The sequence below is a fragment of the Poecilia reticulata genome, linkage group LG7, assembly GCF_000633615.1.
Source record: "Poecilia reticulata strain Guanapo linkage group LG7, Guppy_female_1.0+MT, whole genome shotgun sequence".
In the NCBI taxonomy this organism is placed as follows: domain Eukaryota; kingdom Metazoa; phylum Chordata; class Actinopteri; order Cyprinodontiformes; family Poeciliidae; genus Poecilia; species Poecilia reticulata.
Genome location: NC_024337.1, coordinates 2,905,817 through 2,928,150, shown reverse-complemented (window position 1 = coordinate 2,928,150; position 22,334 = coordinate 2,905,817). Strand labels below are relative to the sequence as shown.

The 22,334-nt window shown below is 38.9% G+C and overlaps 1 protein-coding gene across 8 annotated transcripts in view; it reads right to left on the bottom strand.

Annotated features, from left to right (window-relative positions):
- Nucleotides 1-479: 479 nt before the first annotated feature.
- The window catches only part of LOC103466902 (collagen alpha-1(XX) chain-like), a 36,493-nt gene continuing 14,638 nt past the window's right edge, over nt 480-22,334 (bottom strand). For all 8 annotated transcript variants that reach the window (XM_008412804.2, XM_008412810.2, XM_008412811.2 and 5 more), the window contains 33 exons: nt 21,444-21,602; nt 21,165-21,337; nt 20,413-20,542; nt 19,581-19,726; nt 17,172-17,301; nt 16,915-17,054; nt 15,874-16,000; nt 15,655-15,794; nt 15,387-15,519; nt 14,516-14,661; nt 14,256-14,385; nt 13,360-13,476; nt 13,126-13,272; nt 12,830-12,886; nt 9,875-9,913; nt 9,627-9,765; nt 9,155-9,297; nt 6,465-6,574; nt 5,475-5,633; nt 5,303-5,380; nt 4,678-4,764; nt 4,501-4,554; nt 3,031-3,126; nt 2,839-2,892; nt 2,626-2,679; nt 2,484-2,537; nt 2,192-2,263; nt 2,070-2,105; nt 1,580-1,646; nt 1,284-1,472; nt 1,131-1,208; nt 868-1,029; nt 480-695 (listed from right to left, as the gene is read on the bottom strand). In XM_008412804.2, the coding sequence (XP_008411026.1) occupies nt 667-695; nt 868-1,029; nt 1,131-1,208; nt 1,284-1,472; nt 1,580-1,646; nt 2,070-2,105; nt 2,192-2,263; nt 2,484-2,537; nt 2,626-2,679; nt 2,839-2,892; nt 3,031-3,126; nt 4,501-4,554; nt 4,678-4,764; nt 5,303-5,380; nt 5,475-5,633; nt 6,465-6,574; nt 9,155-9,297; nt 9,627-9,765; nt 9,875-9,913; nt 12,830-12,886; nt 13,126-13,272; nt 13,360-13,476; nt 14,256-14,385; nt 14,516-14,661; nt 15,387-15,519; nt 15,655-15,794; nt 15,874-16,000; nt 16,915-17,054; nt 17,172-17,301; nt 19,581-19,726; nt 20,413-20,542; nt 21,165-21,337; nt 21,444-21,602 (3,575 nt within the window). In that variant the 3' untranslated portion in view covers nt 480-666. The remainder of the gene's footprint in view (nt 696-867; nt 1,030-1,130; nt 1,209-1,283; nt 1,473-1,579; nt 1,647-2,069; nt 2,106-2,191; nt 2,264-2,483; nt 2,538-2,625; nt 2,680-2,838; nt 2,893-3,030; nt 3,127-4,500; nt 4,555-4,677; nt 4,765-5,302; nt 5,381-5,474; nt 5,634-6,464; nt 6,575-9,154; nt 9,298-9,626; nt 9,766-9,874; nt 9,914-12,829; nt 12,887-13,125; nt 13,273-13,359; nt 13,477-14,255; nt 14,386-14,515; nt 14,662-15,386; nt 15,520-15,654; nt 15,795-15,873; nt 16,001-16,914; nt 17,055-17,171; nt 17,302-19,580; nt 19,727-20,412; nt 20,543-21,164; nt 21,338-21,443; nt 21,603-22,334) is intronic.

Genomic DNA, 22,334 nt, shown 5'->3' with positions numbered 1-22,334 from the left:
CTTCATCAGTGGTACAAATTCACACCAACAGTCTATGCGGTATCTATCGAATGCCATCTTTATCTAAACATACCTTTTGACAATAATTCAAAGATTTTATTTAATATTTAAACACTTTTATTCTCTCAGTCATATAATTTGCCAAACTTAAGACAGAAAATGTAAACGGGCTTCCAGGTGAAATTCAGAACACATAAAATTTACATGAATTAAAAAAGATGCAGGAAATACTACAAAACATATACAAATTATCAAACATATATAAATGCAGTCTCACAGTATTATTTATATATAGTGTAAAAAAGAACCTTTCATACCACAAAATATGGATTTTAAATTATCTTGGAGGCAACAAGGCTTACAATGAAAACAAAAAATTATTTCAAAGGCTTAACTTGCTACTTTAGGCAGTGCATGAATACATGAAAACATAAAGAAAAGCTTTCAGTGCTAAACTGTATAATATGGCACTCAAGTGATCCAACTGAGATTTCTTTATTATAGACAGTTATTCTGGTTTGTACTGGAAAGCTCTCTGATTCATCTTAGGTTCATTTCTCGGGAGATTTAAAACAAAATGGAGACTGGAACAGGGTGACTGGTAAACACACTTCTGCTCAGCTCTAAAGAAGAGTAATTTTATTGGTGACTGCTTGCTTTCTCTTCTCAGGGTTGGTAGCCGTAATAAGGGTCTTCTGGATAAAGAAAGAGAAAATGTAAAAAAAAAAATACTGAATTAGAAATTAGACAAAGTTAAAAAACAAATCTGATCCTGCTTCAGGATAGTTTGGCTCAAACAGACCTGAACTCTCACAAATGCCATTTCCCAGGCTTAGCTTCATCATTCGGCCATTCTTAGCAGCTAACCTGTTTGTTGGGGAATATTTCGACAGCCTCCACTGCTGTCACACATGCCCCGTGGCCCAATCTCTCCTGGCTGACCCGAACTCCCAGTGGTCCCTGGTGGCCCTGGTTTGCCGTCATTTCCTTTTGGACCTGGGACCCCTGGCTTGGACTCCCCTGGAGGACCTACACACACAAAATGCACAACCGTCACATATCCTAATCACACCTGATGGTGTGTTAGACAGTGGAGTAATAAATGGAACATACAGGTCAAGGATAGGTACCTGCAAACCCTTTAATTCCTGAGGGCCCCTGGACATTATTGCCCAAACTTCCTTTTTCTCCAGGGATTCCTCTCCGTCCTGCAGAGAAAAAAGAAACAATTGAACAGAATGTCTTGATGGCTCTGACGACACATCTAACAGATCAAACCTTACCTTGCTCTCCTGGATACCCAGGCCTCCCAGGGCTCCCTCTTGAGCCAACATTCCCCTGGTTGCCCCTGGCACCAGGTGGGCCCCTGGACCCTGGTATACCAGGCTCCCCTGGGGGCCCCACCGGCTCCTCAATAGGAACGGGCTTTCGACTAATCTCATTGATGTACATGTCAAGCTTCAAAACCTCCTCTGAAAAAAAAACCCATCAAAGCCTATTGTAGACATACATTATGTTGCAGTGACTTAGAAAACACAAACAACTCATATGTGTTGGTTTTATCACTCCTGGTACTTACTGTGAACAAGTTGTTCACAGGCCTGTGTCACCAGCTGATAGATCATGGCCATAGACTGCGGTTCCCCCTGAAAAATATCATGAGCCAGTTACCTTGAAGACATCAATCAACCAATCAATCAGTCCAGCCATAATTAAAAAAATATATTTTAAAACGCCATAAAAAATCTTATACTGCAATAACAGAAATGCTTTCACCCATAAAACTCTGGAATGCTGTACACATGTATATAAAAACACTGAGCGGTGTATTGAAATATTTATTGAAAGACAAATATAAGAAGACAAAAATGTATTTAACCCTATTGTTGATTGGGTTATACCCTTATTTAGAGGATTTTTCTATCATGTTACCTGGTCTTCTTCGAAGGTACCCCTCACAAAGAATCATATTGGACTTCCCTGGTTGAAGGTGTACTGGATGTAACAGCATGTTTCTTTAAACATAAACTCAGAGTGGAGGTAAATATATAATTTGCCCTGTTACCCACCTTTTCACCTCGTTCCCCCTTATTTCCTGGCAGACCCTGTGGAGTTAAACATACATGAACTGGTAGATAACCAAAAGTGAAGACAAGCTGGACAGCTTTTGTGTTTGTTCTAGAGTTCTTACCGTTGGTCCAACAAGTCCAGAGGGACCTCTCTCCCCAACAGGTCCTGGGTATCCCGGAAGTCCTTGGAAACCCTGAATCACAGAAAACGTTTAATAGAAACACCATCAAATATCAGGCGGAAACAGAACAGAATGACGGTTTGTCTGTATGGGCATCCAGACAGTGGAACAAACTGTGCTGGCCAGAAAGCTGACGGGTGACAAGTGGTTTTGATTTCAGCAAAACAAAATGTTCCTATAGGCGATTTGCTCAGCTCAGGCTATTAGAAATGTACTCAAAGGATATTCTTACCCTGGTTCCCGTAATGCCCGGGGAACCAATGTTTCCCTCCACACCTCTAATACCCTGGAAAACAGAAAGCAAGAAAGGAGGACTGAGAGAAATCTCTGCTGGAAGAGGACCTGTTACCTTTCTCTGGGATCAAGCAGCTCACCCTGGGGCCTGGGATCCCCTCTTCTCCCTTTGGACCTGGAGGTCCAGGTGAACCCTACAGGAAAAAACAGACAAGAAGGTTGAATAGGGAACTTCAAGTGTGCTATATTATCGAGCGTATATAGCATTTGTTAACACTATGAATGAATATATTATTGTTATGTGACAGTTAAAGAATGAAGAAACAGATTACTATCATTTGATTTCAACTCACCTGCACTCCTGGTCTGCCAGGATCTCCTTTTTCTCCCCTCGCTCCTGGTGGACCCTGATCAATACAAATGGTTAAAAACACAGGTATATGTTCTTTTTACACACACACACACACACACACACACACACACACACACACACACACACACACACACACGCATTCTAAGAGAGAAAATGTCAAGCTATGACTCACAATTTTGCCTTGGACTGTTATGCCTCGGGGCCCAATGCTGCCCACAGGTCCAAGACCCCCCTCAAATCCAGCCTTACCTGGGGGGCCCACCTCTCCCTGACAGAGTAAAAATAACAAAATTTTCAAGTATGAGTTTAGATTTTCCTTCCCCCCCCCCAAAAACTGACGAAATAAACACAATGATAAATTGTCGTGCAATTGCCAATTTAAGCCATTAGATGTCACTACAGCATAAAAACCAGATTACCTCTTACTTTACGTTCTTAGTGGCCAACCTTGGACCAGTTATCGGTATAAAGGAAGAAGATAAAATTTCTAAGTAGATGCCACAGACAACTGATTCCAAACACACATGTACTAAGCTGTAAAAAAGGTCAGCAGCGCTAAAATTGAAACTGTTTAGAACATGTAAAAAGTAGACACAACCAGCTCTCCAAAATATTCATAGGTTTTAATAAAGGCAAAAAATACAACATGTTTGAGTTCATCAGCCATCATCAGCCCTAATACTTCTCCATTTGTAGAACATACAACCAAACACTGAAACAAAATCTGAAAGTATTTTTGGTCTAGTTCCTACTGCAAATATCTTAGTACACTTGAAATGATGCAAAACTACCTTACAAGTAACTGCTCAGCAAGATATAGGAGGTTTTTTTTCCAAGTCTATAATTTCTTAATATTGATGAAAAAAGTACTAGTCCCATTGGCAGATTATTTCACTTATAATTTGGGAAAATCATAGAGCAGAGAGAAAACACACTGATATTAACATATCAACTAATAACATCAGCTGATTCAAGAAGATTGTAGCTGTATGAGTTTAAAAACTTATAATAAAGCTATGGATGTTTCAGACGATGTGTTATCACGACATCACAGAAACTTTCTAAACAGAGTTATTGCCTTTCTGGAGCAGCACACTGAAGTTGATTGATTTGGATCAAATGTCTGCCGGCGACAACAACAAATCAGAAAGAGTGGAGCGCCTAGAATGGTGAATGAGATAATTGGGACATAATTGTGATAATAATGTATAGCAGTTCTGATTAAAGGACATATTTCAGTTTAATCACATGATAATGGTTTTAATTATGTACAGGACACGGCAAATGCTTATTCTCAAATTACTTTGATCACCATCAGATTAGTGTCAGACTGGACAAGAGGACCTCATCGGGACATCACCATTATTTTCAGTAACTCATATGGAAATTAAGACAGTAATATAGAAATTTAATAAAAGGAAGACTTTAAGTTCATTTCCTCCACAGTTAGAGAATGTGAAGGGCTCATCTTACTGTTGCCACATTAATACGTCCATGACACTTCACTCACTAAGAAACGTTTCTGGTCATTAGAGGACTATTCTCCATTAGCAGATAGCAAACCAGAAAAGAGGAAGAAAGAAAACTAGTTGCCAAAACCACTGCCTATTTTAAATGTTAAGAATGATCATTTTCATCTTACCTTTGAGCCCTGTTCTCCCTTATCACCTTTTTCCCCTCGAGGACCTGGTTTCCCCTGTGAAAAAAAATAAATAAATGGAGCATTAACATTTTAATAATCTTTGGAAACATGCCTTAGTGCTTATTATATCACAAAATATTATAGAGAAATTTAAAAAATATGCATGTGGAGACATACAATTGGTCCAGGGGGTCCTGGAGCTCCTTGAATGTTGGAGGAACAGGTACATGCATACGGCGGAGCAGGGCAGCTCTCCTCATCCCTCTGAGACACAGTCAGCAAAGGCTTTAGGTTAACTGGTGAAGTGTGCGCCCCAAGAGGGGAAATGTGTTGCTTAAGTACAAATACCTTGCATACAGCACATAATTAACATTTCAGACTGTCATCATATGGAGTCCCTACAGGCACCAAAATGAAAAAAAAAAACAAAAAAAAAACAGCTGGCTAAAGATAAGATAAAATATTCCTTTATTAATCCCACAGTGGGAAAATTTGCATTGTTACAGCAGTACAGAGGACAGAACAGAAGTGTCAGAAATACAAATACATCCAATATAAAAATCTATATATACAGAAAAAAACAAGTGAATATAGAAATGCTAAAACAGTATAGTATGAAATATTAATAAATAATTTTTAAATAAGATAAATTCCAGGTGTTTATGTTGAGGTAGGCAGATAGGTGATGTTACACATAGATTAAAAGTGTAACATCACCTATTTGCCTACCTCAACATAAACACCTGGGATTTATCTTATTTAAAAATTAAATAAGATACGATACGATAGCAGTACCACTGACCACTCCAGGCAGGTCACAACAGGTATCCAATGAAGCCCATGTGTTGTTACAGATGATTTCAAAGGACTGTAGCTGGAACTGGAGATATTAAAGAGAAAAACAAAACATTGTAAGCACCATTGTTTTATTTGAAGGATCAACCAATTTAATCTCAGAGAGGAAGGATAAGCACCGGGGCTGAGCCGCTTTTAGGTCCTCTGGTTTTCACCAGTTTTCCCAGCATCTCGAATCCATCGGTTGGCAGGTTTCCGAGAGGGCGGGCTGGCCTTTCACCAACAGGCTGACAGTCCACAGACAGGGAGACGCTCACCTGGCTGACAGACAGGTGAACCTGCCAGAACCAAATTAAAACACAAACACATTGTTTGTGTTTAAATCACTGACACTGCTGTGTCAGTGATTTAAACACTGACACAATATATTGTGTCAGTGCTTTTAATATATTACTAAAAGCAATATATTATAGAGGCAGTACAGTGATTAATTGGTGCAAATTAGAGATGCACCAACTGCAGTTTACTGGCTGATCACCGATCTTTAGAAAGCCTGACCTGCTGATTCTGATTCTTGCTGATACCAATATTTTTTTTGTCTGAAAAGTTGATAAATGTAGCAACAAAGTTACTAAGTTGGCAAAAGTGAGGTGGCTTTTGCCAACTTAGCAAACTGAATACAAACTGAGTGCATGCAGACGTGACCTGGTGAACAGGTCCATCAGTCAGCCCTCTCTCACAGCAAAGCAAAAAGGGACAGCAGCTGATTTTCAGACCTTTGCGGAGGTAAATAAAATCAGTGGGTAAAATTGGTTTCACATAAGTATCGACCAATCACCCAAAATTAAGAACATTGGGGCCAATTCATTGGCGCACTCCTACTTTTTTTTTTGTAGAAACTTAGTTTAGTTTGTACTAAACTTATTTGGTTATCAAGTGAAATTTATGGAAAAAATAAATACAAAAAAATAGGCTTTTTGGTCTTTTCAAATAGGGAACATTAGCATTTGTAGCTGGAGCTACATATAGACTTTACTTCTCACTGTGTTTGATACACATCTGTCTCTTGTCTGTGAAATAGCTAGTTGCAAAAAGGATCCATCTTATTTGCTCCTAAATAAAAGCAAACATTGATTCTACCTTTAAGAGTTTGGTGGATCTTATCTCACCTTGTGGAAACTTCCATAGAAAATCTTGTGGACCTGTGGCTGATCAAAGGTGAGCTCCTGCACTTCTCCCCTGTAGTCCAGACTGAAGTACATCAGACGTTGGCTAGAAGCTGTAAAAGATGCAAAACAGTCATCTTTTCATCATTAAAAAGCTTATTGTGTTGTTCTAAAAAGACATTTTTAAAAAGTTGCTGTGAGAATCCTGGTTTAAAGAAAGAGAAGTAAAGAGAGACTGACTTAATTTCATGTTGGCGATGCGGTCTGATCTGGCAGTGTGGGGAATAGCTATAGAGTGTAGCTGAAACCCCAGTTTAAATTTGAGAACACTTAGAGCAAAGTGCTAAGTTTAAAAAACAGCACAACTTCTTCTTTAAGCTTTATAGGCACACATTTAATAGAAAAACATTGAAATATGTAACTTCCATGGCACCAGGTGTACAAAATCCAGCACAAATAATGGTGAAAAATTGTAACAAAATATTCCAGTTTACTCAAAGCAATATATTAAAGAGGCAATAGTGATCCCTCGTTATAACGCGGTTCACCTTTTCGCGGTCTGGCTGCTACACAGATTTGTTTTTGTGCAGTTTTTTTCACAGTGCATTGTGTTCTGCGTCCTGATTGGCTAAACAGTCCCCGAGCTTCTTCTTTGCCTGTGTGCCAATAACATTATGGTATTTAAATATAAGTAATACAGATTGGCCATTCAGAAGATGAAAACTGAAACTTTGAATTCCTGCTGGAAAAAAGTGGCCAGAATAAGTGGAAAAATCGATCAATCAACTGTGTTGATGAATCTAAAGGTTGCAGGTCAGTCGATTTCGAGAACTTGAGTTGGAGAGCAACTCCTCTGCCTGTAGCATACAGAGAATTTCTTACTGAGCTAGAGCGGCTTAATGACCATAAAGTCAGAAGTTTGTCAGCAGCCAAAGCATTTTTTGTGTTTTTCCTTACGACTGAGGACAGTGGAAAAACAGAAAAGGTTACATCTAACCTAAATATGAGGCCTATCTTTTTCTTTACAAACAGGAGCCCTATTTTGGAAAATAAAAACTCTTGACCATAATTGTTTTGTTAGAGGGGCCAGTTGTCCTCCCTCATCAGCAGCCGTGTTGCCTGGCTTCAGATAGACAAAGGCATATAAATCTGCTGACATTCAAAAGTGCGACTCCATGGAAATAATGAAAGGGCTCCTGTGGTGGTGGCGCCCACAGAAGAGTTTCATACGAGTGGCCAGAAGGGGTCAGTGAAAACTTTAAGGTGGTACATCAGGCTGGTACTTTCTAAAATAACTCATATCGAGTGTTTTGTTTGCCTCAAAACGTTGGCAAGTAGAGCTTCTTAATGGATTTCAAGAGCAAGAAACAAAAATACCACTGGCATGAAAGCGAGTATGTTATCCTGGAGAACACTTGTCTTTTTCTTGGATGTTTTCAATAAAAGCATTAGTGAACAAACTGTTTACAAAAATTATGGGCATGAACGTCATATGATTTTGGAACTTTTAAAGATTGATGTAACATTGCATATCAATATTGTTCCACGTTTTTTAGATCTGTGCAACTCTATATGTTTTTTCAATTATTTAGGATAAAGTTAGATTATTTGTTTTCTTTATTTATCGATTTGGGGACTTTTTAATTTATAGAATTATAGCACTCTGTATGGAGGACCAAAACAGAAATGTAATTTTTTTGTTTTTCCTTTTCCTTAGACATGTATTTTTGTCACAAAGGAAACATGCGTTTCGTTTACACATGTATTTTCATCCAAAAATGTACCTTCCTACTTTTATTTTTAATTGTGTCAGTTTTGGTCCTCCATACTAACGTACATTGTGACTATGGGAATAATGAAAGAGCTTCTGTTTCAGAGGCACCCTCAGAAAAGTTTCATAGGGGTAGCCAGAAGGGATCAGTGAAAGCTTCAGGGTGGTACATCCTGCAGGGTTCTTCTTAATGTACCTCAAGTAGAGTTCAATTTTGTTTCTTAATGGTTTTTAGAGCATACAACAAAACCACTGCTGGGATGAAAGCCAGTATGTTATCCTGGAGAACACTAGTTTTTTTCCTGGATACTTTTATTAAAGCATTAATGAATAGACAGCAGAAAAAAATATAGTGATACATCTCACATACACATTGATCCCTGAGGCACAGAACCCATCTCCTTCCTGAATGGTATAGTTGAACATTCACATCATGCCTATACTTTCATCCAATTGTTTAAACACATGAACACAGCACCATTAAGCATCAATACATTGCTCCCAAGGACAGACCAGACTTGTGCAGCTCCACAATTCTCTACTTGATATCTTAACTGATTTCTTTTGACTTTCCCATGGTGTCAAACAAGAAAGCAGCGTGTTTCAGGTGTGGCCTTAAAATAGATAGCGTGTTGGTCACACTTCAGGGTTTCAGGATAAAAACCAACTTAAATATTAATCAAAGCTACATGGCCCTGTGTGAAAAAGTGTTTGACCCCCATAAAAGATATCATTACTGTGGTTTATTACACCAAACTTTACAGTCTCTAGCCTTACTACTGCAACACAAAGACATCACTTAAATAGGACCTGTCTGACAATGTGAAGACATCATAATATCATCCCAGGCTGGACAGGATGCCCCTCTGCCTCAACTGCTTAGAGGTGACACTGAATGAAAAGCTGCAGAAGCATTACTCACGGTCAATCACAACTCCCATCTTTGGCTGGAAGTCATTGTCAGTGAGCTGCCAGAGAGCAAAGGCCTCCTTCAGTGTATCCTGCAGCAAGCGAAAAGTGATGCTGATGGTGTGCTCTGGAGAGAAACCTGCAGGGTGAATAAACCTGAAAAAAGGGGGGGCAAAGCACACTGTCGTGATAGAAGAGGGAAATAATTTCTTTTTCTTGAAATTAGACTTCTTTGATAAAATACAACTAGTTCTGCAAAACACCTGAATAGGGCTGGCCACCAACACATTAAGCAGTGAATACACCAATACCAATAAGTAAAAAAAAAATCATAAAATTATTACATAAGCACAAAACAGAAATTACTCCATGGCCAAACAGCAGAAAACACATTCTGTAATAATTTCTGCTGAGCATAAATGCATAAAAGAAGACATGGTAGAAAGTGTGCTTTTGAACTGAAATGTGAAACCAGAAAGTCTCACTTGGTGCTCTGTGTCAGTTGCACATCTCTGTACACGGTGTAGGCAGGCAGAGTGTTGAAAACAAAGGGCTCGGCTGCCACTCCCTCCACTGATGAGTGAGCTTTCCGCGTCAGACCAAATGCTTCCATCATGTTAAAACCTGAACCAATAAATAAAACCACAATGCTCTGCAGAACTTTTACTGGGATGAGCTGGGCGAATATCTCTTGTTCTTATATGAAATGTTTTATGAAGACAGTCAGTCTCACCTTTAACGATGCCGTTCTGGATGGTGACTTCAGGACAGACTGCAACACAAGACGGTAGTGTTGACACATTACAGGAAAAGGCAGGAAAGCAGTTTGAATAGAATAAAAGACAGAGTTATAAAGTATTTTACCTTAAATTGCAAAAAAATATATAAATCCATCAACTATAAGAAATAAACATGCGGTGAACCAACCATGTTTATTTTAGTTTTTAAAAGAGAAGGACACTGAAGAGGGTGGTCTAATGATAAGTGACTGAGTAATGCCTGAGTAGCTCAGAAATAGAAGATGATAAAATCATTAATTGCCCGGAAAATAAGCAACAATCTTAAAATGTACTCTGAGCATCACAGGTGATGGTTTTCAAGAACATGAACAAAAACAACACTTGGATGAAAGCAAGGATGGAGCGCACTTGTCTTTTTCCTGGATGAGTTCATAAAAGCATTAGTAAACAAGCAGCTCACAAAACCAGAAAATGTATCATTCAGTTCTGGTTAGAAATTGACAAACTTTTGCCATGGACATGAATGCCATATTGATTTGAGACTTAAGATTCAATTAACTTATTCTTAATCCATAGCATTATGATTGCACAACAAAAAACTTAAATTAAAAAAATAAAAACTAAAGTTAGATGGAAACATTTTGGTGGATATTTTTTATTGCAAATGGGGTCAAATGACATACACCCCCATTATAATTGAATAAGTTTATTCCTTAGAAAGTTGGATCTCGACCACATTTATATTTTATCACTTACTGTGCAGAATAGGTAGAGTTGCTTTAAGCAAGTTCTTTCTGTAAAAGTTTTCAGTGTGTGAGGGAAAACCAACAACATAATGTAAAATTATCTACTGCTGCTACTGCTAATGTCACAATTCTGGGCAGTTTGGTATTTGGTTTTTTCTCTGTGTTTGTGTTATAAACATTTACTCGCTTATTTATTTCAGATAAGGTTTTATATTTCCAGTTCATCCTGTTGGATCTAGTTTCTTTGTGTTTTCTCACATTTTACTCTGTGCGTTTCGGTTTATGTCTGGTTCAAATGACAAAATAATTACGCTGACTTTTTGACCTGGACACGCTGATTATCGGAGGCAATTATCAGCATCTTATGAGATATTCCCTACACTACATTTTTTATCTTATGAGATATTCCTCCCAAGTGCAGTGTGTTAATATGTGTTAATATCAGAGGTACGTAGAGCAGCCAAAAAAAAATTTACTCAAGCAAGAGTGAAAATGTATTTGATACAGCCACAGCTCCAGAGGAGATTAGTAAGGGGGGCATTGGCTTATTTTCGGGAGGCAAAGTAAACAAACGTTTACTTTAATATAAATACACAAACAAACTTTCATGTAACATTTCAATTAAAAAATAACACAGTGCTGGTTCTGTTGGACCTCAGTGCAGCTTTTGACACTGTTGATCATGACATATTACTGAATCGACTGGAGAGTTGGGTCAGACTCTCCGGTCCAATGCTCAACTGGTTTGAATCTTACATAAAGAACAGGGATTTCTTTGTTTAAATTGGAAAGTTCTCATCAAAGAGGTCAGAGGTCGCATGTGGGGTACCCCAAGGTTCAATCCTAGGACCCCTCCTATTTAATATTTATATGCTCCCAGTAACTCAGGTTATAACAGGAAATAAGATTAGCTACCATAACTACGTGGATGATACACAGCTCTACATTACGATGTCACCAGGTGACTCTGAACCCATCCAATCACCAAATAGATGCTTAGAACAGATAAATGTGTGGATGTGCCAAAACTTTTTAAAGCTGAATAGAAACAAAACTGAAGTTATTATTTTTGGACCTAAAGAGGAGCAAACTAGAATCAATGCACAGCTTCAGTTATTACAACTGAAAACCAGCAATCAGGTCTGAAACCTGGGAGCAGTAATGGACTCTGACCTGAACCTTCAGAGTCACATAAAGACGGTTACAAAGTCGGCCTTCTGTCACCTGAAGAACATCTCCAGGATTAGAGGACTTATGTCTCAGTGAGATCTAGAGAAACTCGTCCATGCGTTTATCTTTAGTCACATTGATTACTGCAACAGTGTCTTCACAGGTCTGACTAACAAATCAATCCTCCAGCTGCAGCTGATCCAGAACGCTGCTGCTCGCGTTCTGACTAGAACCAGAGAGATAGAGCACATAACACCAGTTTTAAAGTCCCTACACTGGCTCCCTGGAGCTCAAAGAATAGACTTTAAAATACTGTTAGCTTATAAATCACTGAACAGCTGAGCAACAAACTACATTAAAGATCTGCTGTTGTTTTATCAACCTTCCAGACCCCTCAGATCTTCTGGTTCTGGTTYTGCTCTGCATCCCCAGAACCAGAACCAAATGAGGAGAAGCAGCATTCGGCTTCTATGCACCACAAATCTGGAACAAACTTCTAGAAAACCGTAAAATAGCTGAAACACTAAGTGCCTTTAAATCTCGACTAAAAATCCACCTGTTTAGAGTTGTATTTGAAACGTAATCAGTTATGATTTTAATGATGGCACTTGACTTGATGTAATGTTTTGATTGTTGATTCTATGTTGCATGACTTTATTTTTTGTGTTTTTATGATGTAAAGCACTTTGAAATGCCTTGCTGCTGAAATGTGCTATGCAAATAAAATTTGACTGATTGATTGATTGATTGATTGATATTTTTGACCATGTGTGAAACTTGTTCACCCATTTCTTGTTTTTAAAATCCCTCCAATTAAAAGTTGTATATTTATTACAAGTCAGTAAAAGAACAGTTTAAATGAAAAATCATACATGATAATAATATTATTCTGTGTGATGAGTAAACTTTCTTTCTTTCTTGCAGAAACTTTGAATTATTTCTTCTCATAGTGTAAAACAATGTAAGGCTGCAGACTAAAATAAATCATGAGCTCCTCTGAAAGCAAAAGAAGCTTCATTTAAAAAGATTCACCTTCATTGTGTACAGGATATTTCCGGGGAGGAACAGGGATTCTGGCTGGAGCTGGAGCTGTGAAAAGATAAATCAAAACAGCATGCAGGATTACTGGAATAACTACTTGTATTTTAATTTAATTGCTTTAGAGACTTTCAAAGATTTGTGTAAATTCACTTGATTAACACATTTAAAAAAAATCCCTGTTACTCAACAGAAATATAAGCTGTCCGTTGCTGTTTATATGCATAGTAAAATCTCTAGTATTGGCCCAAATTAAAATAAGACATAACCCTAACTCTATTACTGCACACCTGTAGGATGGAGAATGGAGACGGCAGCGCCCTCTGCAGAGCCGAGAAGCGAATGCACGCTGACGCGATACAGGGTTTCAGGTTCCAGGTGGTTGAAGCAGTAGCTGTTGGTGGACTCATCCACAGTTTCCTGTTTTATTTGCTTGTCTATAAATAAAGAGTGAGAACCAACAAAAATGTTCATTCCAGCCAATGTGTTTTCAGAAACATGTTGAGCACAAACTTCTAGATCACCTTTAACTGACTGCATGACAACACGGTATCCATCAACCGCCAACACGGGCCTCCAGGACAAACAGATACTGGAGTGGTCCGACCTGACGACGCTTATGCTGCTCACACGCAGACTGGCTGCAGGGACGGACACACAAATACGAGGGAAAAGAAACTAGATCACAAATGAAGTAGAAAACCAGATGAAACTTGTAAGGACCAGAATGAACTGATACAGATTTCACATTTTTATTAGTTTTTTTTATTTTTAAGTTCATGGAAACTAATGTCATCTTTTGTTTATATATCCCATTTTAATAAGCCACATTTTGGTTTTACTGCATATATTAATCTTTGCAAAACTTGTTTGCAAAAAAAAAAAAGTTCTATGTTCACTTTTGTGTTTGAAAAATGTTTAGATATTATTTTTAGCTTCCTGTTTAACAAAGTTTGTTTCTTTGTTTGCGGAATTGAACCTCTGCTGTGATCATAAACCTTTTGTTTTTGATCATTTTTGTGAAAAATTTGCAATAAGCTCTCAATCATGCATTAGTGTGAAAAAATGCAAAAATGTGTTGATGTAAACCCACACCCTCTACTCCTGGTGGCCACCCACTAACGCATTTTAGTGAAATCTTAAACATACTTCCAGTGTTATGAGAGATATTCCCAAGAATAATTGTTACAACACAGAAATAACCATCTGCAAATGTTCTTACTTTTTAGGTGATGTGTATGAGGAATAGTGGACATGTTTTAGCCCCTCACCCTTTAAAAGGGGTGTTGTAATTTAGAGTTCCTCAAGCATTCTGAGGGTCTCATTTGTGTCAAAATACTAAACTGAGAAATATGGAGCGGATATGGATTATTAGTATCTTTAGGAAACAGGTGATTTGATTAGGCCCAAGTTCACGTACCGGTTTTGCCTTGAGCTGAGCCGCTGCCCCCCTCTTTGTTGTGATACTCTGCAGTGACTAAGATGCTATAACGTGTATCTGGCTGCAATGACTCCAGCACCACCTGCTTATGACCACCAGGGACCAACACCTGCAGACAACAACACAGTTTTCCAGACTGCAAGCAGGAGAATTTGGAGTTTCTCTCTGACCCACAGTGATTTGTGATTCTTTGGAACGAGGCCCAAAACAGCCAGAAGTAACGCTAAGAGCCCACTTACAGTTCCATCCTGGGTCTCAGCTCCGGTCAGTGGTGTGTAAGAAACCCGGTACTGGAGGACGTGAGCATTTGGAGGCACCCAGCTGACCAACATGCTAACTGCAGTTTCTTCTGACACAGATAGACTGGAGGGGCCTCCGCCTGACACTGCAGCAACAAACAACATGTTACACTTTTTCCAGATTCTGCCCAAAACAGAAAAAGAGAAAATCGTTTTTACAAACAAGCTGAGTGGAAAACCTGAACATCCATATTTTGTTTGGTAGAAAATACCCCAAAATTTTGTTTTAACCTTCATGTCATTTGTGTTTCTATTCTTCCTCACTTTTCTTTAGTAAAGTCCATCAACGTAAACAAATTATTTCTTATATAGTTGAAGTGCATGCACTTATTTGTGCTCCTTATAAAAAAAGACGTTCTAACAGCTGTGGTTCTTCTGAAGCTAGATATTCTGAAAGCAATACTCTAATTTGAGCCTATAAATTCTGAAGTAGCACCCTGGTATTGGCACTCATTTGCAATTTCAAGATTCACATTCTTTTTCAATCCCAATTTTAATACAAAAGCCATATTCTGTTAATATCTCACAGTCACGACTGACTATGAAAATCCAGAGTTTCAAACGTCAAAAATTTTTGACATTTGAAACTCAGACATTTTAAAGTTTTTTCTGGAAAATTTCTCAGATTATTCTAAAAAATTTTTGAGTTTTTGGTGGAAATGTACTTTTTTTTGGAACTCATAGGTATATATTGAAAACCTTTAGAAAACCTTGAGAAATAATAAAGACATTTAAAGGGAAGAAAACTGAATTAGTGGGTGGTTTATAATTTTTGCACAGTAGAGTGAGTAGATAAATATGTTGGACTTACAGGTACTGTATCGAACGGCCACAGCCTCACTCTGAGCTCCATCTCCATAAAGTGCAGACAGAGAGATCTGGTATTCTTTATCCTCCTCCACTCCCTCCAGGATCGCTCCTTCATTGTCTCCGTTCACCTTCAGCTAAAGCACACATAAAACCAAACATCTGAAGACACATACATACATACATAAATATATATAACATTCAGCTGAAACCCACATAAAAGCAACAATTTAAAGACATTTTAGAAAACTGCCTCTCCTTTCCCTCCTCACCTGCCTCAGGTCTCCTTCACTTAAAGAGATCCATTTGATGAGGTAATAGACCACATCATCTGCTGCTGCCGCCCAGCGTACGGTAATTTCACTGCCTGAGAAATTAGTCACCTTGAGATCTGATGGAGAAGGCACCTTCACTGGCAGAGAGGAAAAAGGTGGTGAAAAAAACATCAAAAAGAAGAATCAGAGACTGGATGTGTGTGTATGTTGACTTACGTGTTGTGACGTTACTGGTGAGTGTGGCAGACAGGCCTTGTGGGTAGTGGGACTGGACTGAAACCAGGTATCGGGACAGAGATGAAAGGCTTTGCAGCACCACAGAGTTCTGGCCTTTTACCTCCATCTGGTAAAAAAAACAATTTCAAACATTTTCACATGCTGAACTATCTATGAAACTCAGAAAAGGGAAATATTTCAACACAAATGGAAAAAATGTCAATAATTTAACATTTCTAATGTTGAACTACAACAGACGATTAGAGCAACTGTACCTGACATTCTATATCAAACCAAGTGTCATTGTTCAGTATCGCTTTCGTGATGCTTGAAAAGGAATCAATGTCGATCAGTGAAGATGTGACATTCCTTTTCTCGGCTTAGACAATGGTTTTCCACATGGAGATAGATGTACATGCAATTATTTGTACTGAAGTACCTTGAAAGTAATTTCCATAGTGCATGATGTTTGTTTTAACAAAAAACATTGTAAAAGCACAGAATCCTGTAGAACTTGCATCTTCCTTTCTTTTATTTGGATCCCCATTAATTCTACTTCCACGCATCTACTCTTCCACAATGGTCCACAACTCAGAACTAGGAAACCTAAGAGTGACGTCACTCTCTCCATTAAATTGAGCCTTTAACAATGAAGCAACACACTGGCATTGCTGCTCATAAGAAGTTTTCTGATCTACTTTTTTCCTTCTGTTTCATTAAAAATATTAATCCTGTTCTTCCGATGTCTCACAGCCTTGTGTTTTCTTAGTATGAACAAAGAAAGTTGCTCAATGTAAAAACAATGTACATAGACACAAGAAAACAGTATTCCTGACAATTCTTTATCTTTAAAATGTCTTTATTGTCTTTATTGAGAGCAAAGTGGAACATAAGACAAATTCCTTGTGGTGAATAAAGCTGATTACAATTCTGGAATATCTAAACATATAAACAGCTCTGCTATGAGGCTAGCTGATGACTTGAGAGATTGAAACAGAAGTAGAAATAACTGAAAAATAAATTAACACAATACAATTTTACCTGCTTAATGTCACTGCCATGATTGGTGCTGTAGGTGATTCTGTGGCCTGGAACATCCACAGCACCAGGGACCCAGCTCACCTTTATCATGCTGTGGGTTACAATCGGGAAGTGAATTCCAACTGGAGCTGGGAGGGGTACTTAAGGATCCGGAAGGACCCGGATTTAGGAAAAACAGGATGAAGTGAAAAAATGTTTCAGTTAAAATAAGACAGAGAAATGAAAATGTTAATGAGAATGCTCAGGGAATCACTTACGTGTGCGGGAGACCGAAGTGACTGGATCACTGGGCTCTTCATCATAGAGAGCATAAAGAGTGACAGAGTAGTCTGTTTCTGGCAGCAAGCCTGCAAGGTCCACCACTGTCTGGCCTGCGCTGAATTTCTCCTGTCCATAAATGATACAAAACATTTAATTAGCGTTGGAGCCATGTTATTCTCTTCCAAAAAAAATAAAAATCACAATTTATTATGTACTAATATATTAGATTTGACCAAGGCTGAATATGTTGCCTGCAATTATTCCTTTTAGTAGTTAGATATAAAAGCATCCACATTTAGGGGAAAGGCTTGTAAATTTGCAACTGTTATTTATATCTTTAATGTTTGGTCAAATATTTTTTGTGGTAAAAGTTCTTCTTGGTAATAATCCTTATAACACTGGAAATTTGTTTATTTCCACTTAAATGGTGCCACATTTAGAAGGAAAGCACATTTAGTAAAATCTTCCCTGCCAATGCCAAACAGCTCATTCTTCTATTAGCTCTTGTTTTTTTTGTCATTTATTGCAATACATAATTAAAGTTTGATTAAACCAGACCTATTGGTCGAACTGGGGAGATGGGAGGTTATGTGCCGCTTCATTAGCCTCTTCACCATCATAGGAGTGAGTGCTACAGGTCGATAATCATTCAGACTGGTTACTGTGGACCTTTTTGGCAATAGTACGATAATGACCTACTTGAAACATTTTGGTACAATAGCCTGGTTTGGAGATATGCTTTAAATGTCTGTCAGGACCGAAGCTAATTGGTCCTTGAGTATTTTCTCTAGGATGTTGAATAATCCTGATGCCTCATTCATGTTTCTTTCTGTCATGGTTCTGCAGACATTGGCGCTTTCCAGTTGTAGGCCAACTCATCCAGTCTTGGCACCGTTTTCAATGTTAGGGTGTTCAGTACCTCAAACCTGCCGTGTCAAGGTCGTTTAGGGAGTCAGTGTTATACTTGCTTGGGCTCCCCGCCCCCTGTTTGCAATCACCTGGATGCCACCACACATTGCTAGTGGTGTTCAGGTTGTGGGAAAAAAACTCTTGGATTTTGCTTTGGCTTCCTTTTGCCATGACTGATAGGCAAAACATTGGCTTTAGATCCTCAGATCTAAAGCCAATGTCCCATGCTCTCAGCATATTGCGTTCTTCTCCATTCATCCAGGGTTTTCTGACTGATGATATTCTTGATGACACTGACGTCTGAAATTCATTCGAACACAGATGAGAGATACTCATCCACATTGGAGCTCTGGTCATATGTAGCCACTTCTCTGTCAATATCCCAGGCTATGCATTCAAAATAATCTCGTTGAACCTCCCCAGCACCGTCAGCCGACAATCTCACCTGTTTCACAGAGGGCCTCTCTCTGATCACCATGACAATCAGAGAAGCCCAGATGGGGAGATTGTACTGGTGTAAAGGCCTTTCAGATCAAGAGCATTTGCTCCTCTGGTTGGAATGCACATGTTAATGGAAATATGGGAAGAGAGTTTTCATTTTAGTCTGACTAAACACCGGCCACTATGAAAACCTCCTCAGAATGAGAGCTTTATAGGTTGCTGATGGATTGGTAGAAAATCTTTAAAATTAGACACTGGAGAGGCGGGGGTGCAGTGGTGAACTCTTGATGCAAAGAACATCACATCTATATGTGCCTGCAATAGGTCACCAGAAAAAAAATTCAGATACTATTTTTCCTCTTAAAGGGGCATTTTACTATGTAAAATCAACATTTTAAAGCTTTAAATCATGTTTTAATGTTGTTCCCTCATCAAAAACGTATTTGGTGCGTTGCCTTGATTCTTTCAATCATGTTTAAAAAATCCTTTAATTTTCCGTGGCAACCACTTGGGGGGCCTAAACGCTTTTGGGGACTTAACACTGCCTTCAAGATGTAAATCCTCCTTGGAGCTGTAACTTCTAAGCTTCCGTCTCAAAGAGCACCCCTCCCTCTCCTGACACTCCTCCTCTCAGCTCCATCAGACTAGCCAGCAGCAATTAGCAAACACCTAGTGGAACTGTGCATCTGTGGAGCTCATTACAGGAGCAACTTGTCAGTGCAAAGCTGGTAAAAATGTTAAAGGGTTAATAGAGGAGCTATGTAGAGATGACTTCCTGAACGTGGAGTTTCAGAAAGAAAGAAAACGTCTCCTCTGACACTTCCTTTATGAGTTCTATAAGAAAAACACCTGCTCAGAAACCTTCATATCAGTTTGTTCTGATAAGCCAAAGTTTATTAGATCTTAACACTGTGTTACCTGATTGTGTTAAAAAATTGCACTGTGTCTGTAAAATATATAAAAGTGTTCTTTACAATATTGATTTTTTAATTTGATTAATTTTTATTTAAATTTTTGATTCGAGTAAATTCTGATTTTAGATTTTCACTTCTTACCTCCTTTGCATCTTCAGGCTCTCCGTCGCTGAGTGCTGAGTATAGGATCATGTAATGAGTAGCACCAGGAGCTGGACTCCAACTTACTTGCAGAGTGCTGTAAGAGGAGGGAGTCACTTCCAAGTTGGATGGCATAGCCAGAGGCACTGAAGAAGAAGCATTAAGAATGACAATGAGGAGAGAACATAAAACAATGTGGCATCCAATATAGTACTCCACTGGTTTATGTTTGCATGATTTGTGTTTGTGCTTTAAGCTGTGTGGATCATTTCGGTCTGCTTTAATTGTTTTGAACATGCTTAAGAAAAAATGGTTTCTATAGTTACCACACAGAGCCATCTCAGCTAAATTGAGCCTTTAACAATGAAGCAACACACTGCTGTTGATGCTCATCTGATGTTTTCTGATCCACTTCTTTCCTGTTTGTTCAAAACAGTAACCCTGTTCTGCTGATGTCTCCCAGCCTTGTGTTTCTTAAAACTAGCAAAGAATGTTGCTGAATGTAAAAACGATGGATACAATCTAAATAATTTCATAACAACAGCTTAACATGTTTATATTTAAAATATAGAAAGCATTTTGAATCTGTAGTATGGTTTGTTCAAATTATAATAAGACTGCAATCAATTGTCTTTCAATTTATACAATGAAGGACAATTCAATGTATATATAAAATGTCCTTGAAATAAGAATTCATCCATCAACTTCAATTCACACAGTGACTTATTGATGATGTCTAATAGCAGATCTGTTTGTTTTTTGTCCTAATCTGAAGAGGAAGCTCCCTTCAATTTCCATAAAATACAATATTCATCAGCTATGTCATGCTCACATGTAGTGACAGTTCCTCTGAGGGCCAAGCCAACGCTGCTGGTGTACACAGGGAATATGGAGATGTGATAGAGAGTCTGAGAGGAGAGGCCATCGAGCAGAACAGTGGATTCAGAGCCGGATAAAACCACCTGCAGACACATTTTTACAGTCACATGAAGAAATGTGTAGATTTTTCTAGTTTTCTGAAAACGTGTAGCTTTATAAAAACACAATTCTGTTATGATTCATGTCCTGTACATGCTGTGTTAAGCACTCATTCAGCTCACCTGCCATGCCTAATTGTTTACCTGTTCCACCTGGGCCTTGCCCTACTTAAACACCCCTCAGCCTCTGCTTCCTTGCCAGATTATTGACAGCCACAAGCCAGTAGAGATCCAGCGTTTCCTTCCAAGCCTTCAGTGTTTCTACAACCCCTTTCTGTCTAAGGATTTACCCCTCCTGCCAAGCCCTTCACGGATCCCTTCTATTCTGGATTTCTGGACCTTGACCCAAGCTTTTCCAGAGTTGTATAAATATGCAGCTTCTCTGCTTCAGTTTAAACACTCCAGTGGTGTATCACTGTCACATGACCAAGTAAACACCACATGGTTAATGCCCTCCTGAAACATGCACAACAATAAGATGGAAAGAAATACCAGTTAATACTGGCCAACTTTTATCAGAAGGATACTGATCAAAGTGCCCAATATCGGCTGATGGTGTTGAAGCCTGTATATCATGCATGCCTAGATGCAAGAGTGTAGTTCTAACCTCCTGTGGACTCTGACTCTCAGCACTGTGGTAAACCACTCTGTACTGCTGGACGGGCTGGACAGGATTGATCCAGTGCAGCTTCACTTGTCTGGATCCAAGTTGGGAAAACCGCAGATCAGTAGGACTGGGAAAGGAGAGGCCTGGCTGTGTGGTGGGTGCAGGCTCCATTCCTAAAAATACAACGAATCACACCTTAAGATGACATATTTTTCATTTCAGGTGAATGTACAATCAGTTTGAGCACACAGTCTGTGCGTAGGTATAAGTGTGGGTTACGTTTTGAGATGCCACGGTCCTCTATCCTCCTGCACAGAATGTGAACCAGCCGAGCGACCAGCTTGCTGAGCAGGGGGAAATCATTTACGTTGTAGACGTTCAGATCAACTGGCTCTGATGCCACCTGCCTCAATTCAGCTTCATCAGCATTTTTCACACCTAAAAACACAAACTTATAAAATTTATCAACCTCATTGGCAGAAGAAAAGACATCTAAGCAGAGTTAAAATTGGAGTCCGTAAGACAAAATTTTACAGATTGAAAAAAAACAAGATTGTAAAATAAACACAGGGGATAATGTCATTAAATAAGAGCTTACAGTGTATCTGGAATGAAAACACATTAAGAACTAAATTTTTCCTTCTACATTCTACATTAGCGGTTCTCAACGTGGGCGGTACCGCCCCCCAGGGGGCGTTCAGAGGACGGCAGGGGGCGCTGGCGGACATTTTTACAAAAGGGGGGCACTGGGATGCCTTTGGGGGGCGTTTAGTCGAAGGTAAACTTTACACCTTAAATGCACAACAATGCCAGTTTAGACTTTGAGCAACTTGGTAAAACTGTATTGTGTAACATTAAATCATGCTTGACTGCAACTGTATCGATGGCAGCTCTTCTTCTATTCAGTGTTTGTTAGCTTCTGTTAGCTTCTGTTAGCTTCTTGGCGTAGCTCCGTTCTCCTGCTACTGGTAGCTAAAATCACGATACCCTCACTGTGTATCCCTCTGAAAAATGAACCCATTTAAGTAAAGAAATAAAGAAATCCCTCCATGGGTTATGGATAGACAGCGTTCATTTTATAGCGTTAACACCGGTGCTGTAAGTGGTCCGGTATGAAATGGGTGTGATAGAACAACGGTACCACAGCACTTTTAAATTTTAATAATCAGA